At 36.5% G+C, this 8,344-nt stretch overlaps 1 protein-coding gene across 1 annotated transcript; it reads left to right on the plus strand.

Moving 5' to 3' along the window:
• On the plus strand, positions 1 to 1,921 carry LOC120001065 (cysteine-rich receptor-like protein kinase 2). The gene is made up of 2 exons (XM_038849301.1): positions 1 to 1,524; positions 1,743 to 1,921. Exons 1-2 carry the CDS (start codon positions 482 to 484, stop codon positions 1,747 to 1,749), a joined length of 1,050 nt encoding a protein of 349 aa, XP_038705229.1. The 5' UTR covers positions 1 to 481; the 3' UTR covers positions 1,750 to 1,921.
• The last annotated feature ends 6,423 nt before the right edge of the window (positions 1,922 to 8,344 follow it).

An 8,344-nucleotide genomic window follows, 5' to 3' on the forward strand; every position in this document is an offset into this window, starting at 1 on the left:
TTCAGATCTTTTCAGGTCGCATTTTGAGAATATGCAGCATTGGCATTGCACTTCCTAATTATTTGAACGACTTTCACAATTGCTAATTTAATTACTAATTGTTTGAGAACCAAGAAGGACTTCTCCCTCTGTCTTTCTGTCCTTCCACTCGTTTTTGGAATGAAGAGGATTGAGACCATTGACCCTCGTCCTTTCTCCATTTTTCTCCTAATCTGGTTGGACCCATTTTTTGAAAAAGATCTTGTTAAACCAATAAGTTCTCAAATTCCAACAATCATTCCCTTTAAAGAGCTGCTCATCACCACCAATAGACTCAAAATCAAGGCTAAGTCTTAGTTTTTTGCCATCTTCCAATAGTCATGATCACAATCATGGAAACCAATATTTGGTTTGAGTAAGAAACATTTATAAACTCCTAGTTCAACAGACATCCTGAGGATCAAGGTTGGCGAAGATTGAGCAAAAACATTCAACTTGAAGAATGATGAGGAGTACAAATCCAAGGCTTTCCACTCAATTATATGTCTTCTTCATTATGCTTGTATGTCTACTGCTAGCAGAAAGAGTTTGGGGAGATGGAAGAACGCAGAAAGTCAATATCTTATGTGGAGGTCCACACGAGCAGAATCCATCAATCTTTGTTCAAAATTATGTAATTTCAATGGAAAATCTCAATCAAAAAATACGCACCTCGAGTTTTGTAGTAACAACTACGAAAGCACAGGATGCACCAAACGGCCACTATGGCTTTACACAATGCTATGGATACCTTAATACGGCTGACTGCACATCCTGCTTTGCTGACGCAAGACTACTGGTTACCCAATGCTATCCTTTCACAACTGGTCGCGTTTACCTCGACGGCTGCTACCTGAGATCAGACAATTATAGCTTCTTTGAGGAGTACCAGAGGCCTGATGATGCGGTTGAATGTGACAATACAACAAGGATGGGTTCAAATACTGAAGCCTCGGCAAGGCAGGCTGTAATTCGAGCAGGGGCAGAAGCTCCCAATAATGGAGGCTACGCGCACATTGAATTGGCAGGTGCTGGCAATGACACTGCCTATGTGTTGGCGGATTGTTGGAAGACATTGAACAAAAGTTCTTGCAAGGCTTGCTTGCAGAATGCATCTGCAGTTATAAGAGGGTGCTTGCCATGGTCTGAGGCACGAGTGCTAAACGCGGGGTGCTTCATGAGGTACTCAACTAGAGATTTCTTCAATAGCATACCTGCAAGCAAAAGATCAAAAGGTAATTGCATCATATGTTATCTTCTGATATCTAGTAAAGTTGATTCATCCGAACCGAAGCAGTTCTTCAAAGTTGTTTTAATGGAGCATACTGACCCTGTTTCCCTTCAAAACATTCAAGCTACAGTCCTATTATGGATGTGTGTTAAGTTTTGCAGTGAACATAATAAGAATAGCGGTTTCAGTCAGCGTTTCCCTGCTGTTTTTGGTTGTCGGAGTGATTGTAGGAGTCTATATACGCAAGCGGAGATACATTCAGAAGAAAAGAAGAGGTAATTGAACCTTGTCATACATTTGTTACTTGCAAACAGAGATATATACTCTGTTATGTGATAAGCTCATGAATGAATGGCTTCTCTTTTTTTCTATTGTCTTTCTCTTCCCCTGAACTTCTTCTCACTCTCAATCTCTGCATCTCTCCCCATCTACTTATCTTCATTCTTCTCTACTCTTTCTGAATCTTCATTTTATTACAAAACGGGCATTCCAGGTTATGATGCAAGAAAGTTGGTAAAAACCCATCACAACAAGAAATTGGATTTCAAGTACTCTACATTGGAGAGGGCTACAGGTTATTTTGACAATGTCAATAAGCTTGGGCAAGGAGGATTTGGAGCGGTTTATAAGGTTGTTTTAATGTTTTGTATTCTTCCTTTTCTGCATGTTGCTATGTGTTTATCAGTTAGGACAACATTAAAGGGGGTCTCAGAATCCACCTTCATTGCATCAGCTGCTGCTATAACTGAGGCAACAGATTTTAAAAGGGGGTCTCAGAATCCACCTTCATTGCATCAAGCAAATTATGGACCATCTGGTTCCACAATCACAGAAGGAACTTCTGCAGGAGTTGTTCCACTTACTGCAGAAACTCTGGCCCAATTGTCAGAATTTTTGAAGAGGGCTCAGTTACTCTCATCTAGCATCTCATCATCCACAGAAGTTATTGGTGCTGCAAATTGACTTTCAGGGACTAGTACGGGTTCATTTCCTGCAACTCAGCCACTTGCATTAAACCAAACAGAGACAATCAGGTCATCTTCAGCATATGCAGGGATTCAAGGTAATCTTGTTTCAGGCTTAAGTTCAGGAATTAACTACACTACATCAACTCTTCCTTCTTTCACTAGATCACAACCTATCCTACCTACCCCTGTATCACACCCAAATTTGCATAGCTTACTTTCATCAATGCCAGTGAACCAATATAATCCTTTTCAAAACCCTTTTCATGTCCTACCAAATGATTTTTCTGTTCAAAAAACTTATATCACTGGAGTTTACTGAAGCAAACTATCATCTTTGAAGTTTGAATTTTTTAAGTGCCTTAGAGGCAAGAAATAAGGTAGGTTTTGTGGATGGAACCTTCCCAATGCCAGCTGAAGGTGACCCTAATTTACAGCTTTGGAAGCAGTGCAATGGCCTAATCAAAACATGGATCAACAATTCAGTTGGTATTGAAGTTCTAAAAAGCATATCTACTTGGCAGACAGCAGAAGAAATCTGGGCAGATCTCAAGCACAGATATTCTGTTGTAAACAAAATAAGAGTTTTTGAAGTACCAAGAGAAATTTCAATGATGAAGTTGCTGACACTCACAGTCAATGAATACTATGCAAAGTTAAAAAGCTTATGGGATGAGCTACAAGATTACTAGAAAATACCTAAATGCAAGTGTGGCACTTGTAAATGTGATCTGTTCAAGCCTTTTTCAGTCAAAAGAAATCAAGCGAGAATGATGCAAGTTTTAATGGGTCTCAATGAAAACTACAATGGCATTCTGAGTCAGATTCTCCTCAAGGAACCTTTTCCAGACATCAAGGAGGCATTCAATATTGTTTCACAAGAAGAAAGAAAGTAGAAACTGACTGAAAAGGGGCCTTCTATTTCTCAAGAAGCCATGATCATGGCAGTCAATAAATTTGTCAATTCAAACACCAACAACAATGGAGAGTCAAAAACAACTCAGCAAAATAACAATAGAAGGCCAAAGAATTTTTACAAGGGTAATCAGAACAAAAGGAATAGCAATGGCAACAAGAAGTTTCCACAAAGAAACAAGGAATCCTTATTATGCAACTATTGCAAGCTTACAAACCATACAATAGACAAGTGTTTTAAGCTCAATGGATTTCCTAATCAGCCTTCCAAGAAGCCTAGAAACAACAATTACAACAATGGAAGGTCATCAGTCAATCAAGCCTCAGCAAACATTGAACACAAAGCTGCTATTGAGTTTTCAGAGGACCTGTACAACCAGATAATCAATTTCTTCCAAGGAAAGGTCTCACATTCTAATGAGACTAATGGCAAACAAACTCAAGGAGCTTCTGTTTCAGGTAACAATTATTATTCTGCTCATAAATTTTTACATAAATGGTTAATTGATAGTGGTGCCACAGATCACATAATTTGTCATGCATCACTATACTCATCATGTCATAATGTCAAGCATACATATATTCACTTACCAAATGGGCAGAAGCTAGAAGTTACACACATAGGCACAGTCCAAATAACATATCAGATTACTCTCAAAAATGTTTTGTGTGCACCAAAATTTAGTTTTAATCTCATTTCAGTTAGTAGACTAACTGAGGATAAACAATATTCTGTGATTTTCACAAAAGAACATTGTGAAATGCAGGACATAGCCACTTTGGAGAAGATTGACATGGGATTGAGGCTTAGGCACTTATATCTACTCATCAAAGGTCATTTTGTTCAACTAGGACAACAATCTAGTATAAATTCTGTAAATTCAGATGTTTGGCACAAAAGACTAGGAGATCCTTCTAGGAATGTCCATGGTATGATATGTAATGTGCCAAATACCAAAACTAATGATTGTAAGGATTGCATTTTGGGAAAAATGAAAAGAAAAGCTTTTAATACTAGTAACACAGTTTCAGAACATGCTTTTGATCTTATCCATGTTGACATATGGGGTCCTAATGCCTCAATTTCTCTAGATCGATTTAAATATTTTTAAACAATTGTCGATGATTATTCTAGGATGACATGAGTTTATTTAATGAATAATAAGGGACAAACAAGAGACTATATTAAAGCATTTTTCCAATATGTCAAAACACATTTTCACAAAGGCATTAAAACTATAAGATCAGATAATGGCCTTGAGTTTAACATGATAGAATTCTTCATCAATGAAGGAATTCAACATCAAACAAGTTGTCCCTACACTCCACAACAAAATGGAGTTGTGGAGAGGAAACATCAACACATACTTAACACTGAAATTGCACAATGATCTACCAGACAATCTTTGGTCTTTTTGCATTCACACAGCTGTTTATCTTATAAATAGATTGCCTAGTAGAGTTCTAGACAAAAAAAATCCCCATATGAAATTCTCTACAATAAACCTATTGATTACCAGGATCTTAGAGTGTTTGGATGCTATTGTCTAGCTAAAGACAATAAGCCTTCAAATTCAAAATTTCAACCTAAGGCAAAAACTTGTATCTTCTTAGGTTATCCTTTAAGAACTAAGGGATACAAACTGTTCAATCTACAGAGTCAGGAAATCTTTGTGTCAAGAGATATGAAATTCTTTGAAATTGAATTTCCTTTCCTATGTGAAACTCAGAACACTGGCACTCACAAAATTTCATCTCCTAATCACATTACAGAAGAAATCTCCCCAAACATTCCCTCCCATACACACACTCCAAAATCTACTAGAGTTAGAAAAGCTCCTACACATTTAGCAAATTATGAATGCAATGCCATAGCATTACATCCTAACATTACACATAATCATTTCATTGAATCCATTTCCATGCATACTGAACCCAAAACCTATAATGAAGCTATTAAATATAAAGAGTGGTCTAATGCCATGAAATTGGAACTCGAAGCTTTAAAAGCTAACAAAACATGGGAATTAGTCCCTCTTCCTACTAGTAGAGAAGCAATAGGCTCAAAGTGGATTTTTAAAATCAAATATAATTCTGATGGGAGTTTAGAAAGGTACAAAGCAAGGCTGGTTGCCCAAGGGTTCAGCCAGCATGAAGGTTTTGACTACAATGAGACATTTGCTCCTGTAGTAAAAATCACAACAGTTAGAATTTTCTTAGCTCTTGCAAGTATGCATAATTGGTTCACTCGACATCTAGATGTACATAATGCCTTTCTAAATGGTGATTTAGAGGAGGATGTCTACATGAAAATACCCAAGGGTTACCAACCAAATAAGACTAATATGGTTTGTAAGCTACATAAGTCTATATATGGCCTTAAACAGGCTTCTAGGCAATGGAATGCTAAGTGTGGAGATGCACTCTTAAAATTTGGTTTCAAACAAAGTAAAGTAGACTATTCTCTGTTTTATTACTATCAAGGCACTGATTTAGTCATCTTACTTCTCTATGTAGATGATATGGCTTTAGGTAGTATTGATTTAAATCTCATAGAAAAAGTTAAGAACTACCTAGGCAGCTGTTTCAAAATCAAAAACTTAGGTCCCCTTAAATACTTTCTTGGCCTTGAAATAGATCATACTCAATCTGGTTTAATCCTAAGTCAAAAGAAATACACTACAGATCTAATTAAGGACACAGGATTTCTTAGTGCTAAAACTCATAATACCCCCACTAATACTAATACTAAATTGTCCAAAGATAAAAGAACACCTTTAGAGGATCCTTTACAATACAGAAGATTAATAGGCAAACTAATGTACCTCACCTTAACTAGGCCTGACATAAGTTATGCTGTTAATTCTCTTAGTCAATTTATGAAAACACCAACAGACCATCATTTACATGCAGCATATAGAGTTCTAAAATATTTGAAAGGCTCCATTGATAAGGGGCTTTTCAATCCTAGTACTAACCCCTTGCAGATAAAAGCATACTGTGATGTTGATTGGGCTTCTTGCATGGACTCGAGAAGATCAGTGACTGGTTTCTGTGTAAAGATGGGTGATTCTTTGATATCTTGGAAGTCTAAGAAACAAGTGACTATCTCAAGATCTTCAGCAGAAGCTGAGTACAGGGCTTTTGCCTCTGCAACCAGCGAATTAACCTGGATTTCAAATCTACTCAGAGAAACCAAGATTGTTCACAAATACCGTATGATTATACATTACAACAACCAAGCAACAATCTACATAGCAACTAATCCAGTTTTTCACGAACGTACCAAACACATTGAAATAGATCTTCATTTCATTCGAGAGAAGTTTGATCAAGGAAAAATCAAATTGACTCACCTCAGAACTGAGGATCAACCAGGCGATCTTCTGACAAAGGATCTGTCTGCAAATTGTCTTCAATATCTTATCTCCAAGTTGAATCTACTTGACCAGCACCTTCAACTTGTGGGGGGTGAAAGGATCTTCTGATCGTGCAGGTTTTTCATGGCAATTTACTCTCTGTGCCCCAAACCTCGAGTCTTCTCCTTGAAGACATCTTTTCATTATGGGCTCACATTGGGCTTCTCTTCTTGGTCTCCACATAAGCTTAGTTGCTACTTCTTAGCCCAAGCCTTACTAAAGCCCAATTGTGTTATATATTTGAATCAATTGATACATCATTGTAGCCGTTTGGCTATTATTGCTTTCTCTACTTAACAAAGTAAAACATTCCGTAACACACGAAACATAATAACCGCGTGATTGACTTGCCACGAGTCAAATTTTTCAATGACTAAAATGGATATTTACTCAATCTTTTTTTAATTGTTTCTTCCACCAACACTTTAGTAGCATTTTATATTTTTTTTTATCCCGAAATACTCCTCTTTTAAGTCAAATACCAGAACACCCTTATATTCACATCGTGTCTCATCCCCTTAGGGCCGGTTCGCCCTTCTAATTTGGCCACAAGATATATGAAAATTTTTGAGAACGAGGAAAATGTAAGATGAGAAAAGTTGTGTTTGAAGATACAAAAATGACGTAGGATTTAATTGTTGGATAACTTTTTAATTCAAAAAATAATAATTTGTTGAACTTTTAAATATGAAATTATTTTAATAATATGTAACATTTTTTTCTTTAGTTTTATTATTGAACATATCCCTTGATTGAAAATCTCCTCAAATGTTGAAGAACTTGATAATTTTTTAAAAAAAATAAGATCACAAACTTGATTGTATTAAGTTACACAATAAAGGTAATTGAGGCTCATAGGCACTCGAGCCACCATAAAGATATAGTACAACTAATAGGACTAAAAAAAATAAGAAAAATACTTGAAAAACACAAACATAAACCCAAAGACAGTCATTGCTGGACATTCTCGGATGACACCGTATTACACCGGACATCGCTGGACGACCGCCGAATGATGTCTTACTCCACCGGTCTACCATGGGAAACAAACATTGAACAGAAAAACTAACACACATATCACAACTAAGATATACTACAAGGATCTTGACTTTCCCTTCACATGAAAGCCCGATCTCACTCAGAACTGAAAATCTCATCACTATAAAATCAAATATATATCACCGGAACACACCAGAACACCGATGATCGAAGATCCGTGACGAATGGAGAAGATCTATAATGGGAGAAGAGAAACTCTACAAAATTCCTATTCAACAAGAAAAAAAATTAAACATATCTGGATTGAGAAAGGACAGATCAAATCCATGGGAGGAGGAAGAGGTGGGGAGGAGGAGAAGGGGTGAGGAGGGGGGAGAAGGGTCGGAAATGAGAATTGGGGTTTTTGTCTGTTAGAGAGAGGGAGAGATGGAAGAAGAAGAAAAAACAATTTGATAATTAATTGCTTTTGGTTTATGATAAAACTGTATAATGAAATGTATATAATTTGCCCCAACATGTTGAACAATAGAAATGCTATTAGAAAAGATTGAACCAAACAGTCAAAATATTTTAGACATATATATTGGCATTTAATACAATATTTTAAAACCAACATACATGTTAGCATAAATGCTATTTTCCAAATTGTTTATCAAACGAAACCTATATATTTTTCTTTGTACTAATGAAGAGAGAGCATGATAATTAACTATAGTATATCTACATTATCAACATGTCCTGTGAGATTAATCATCAAAATGAATTGAAGAGAGGAGAGAGCAATAGGAACTAAGTCA

Source organism: Tripterygium wilfordii, chromosome 6, assembly GCF_013401445.1.
Source record: "Tripterygium wilfordii isolate XIE 37 chromosome 6, ASM1340144v1, whole genome shotgun sequence".
Taxonomy (NCBI): Eukaryota; Viridiplantae; Streptophyta; class Magnoliopsida; order Celastrales; family Celastraceae; genus Tripterygium; species Tripterygium wilfordii.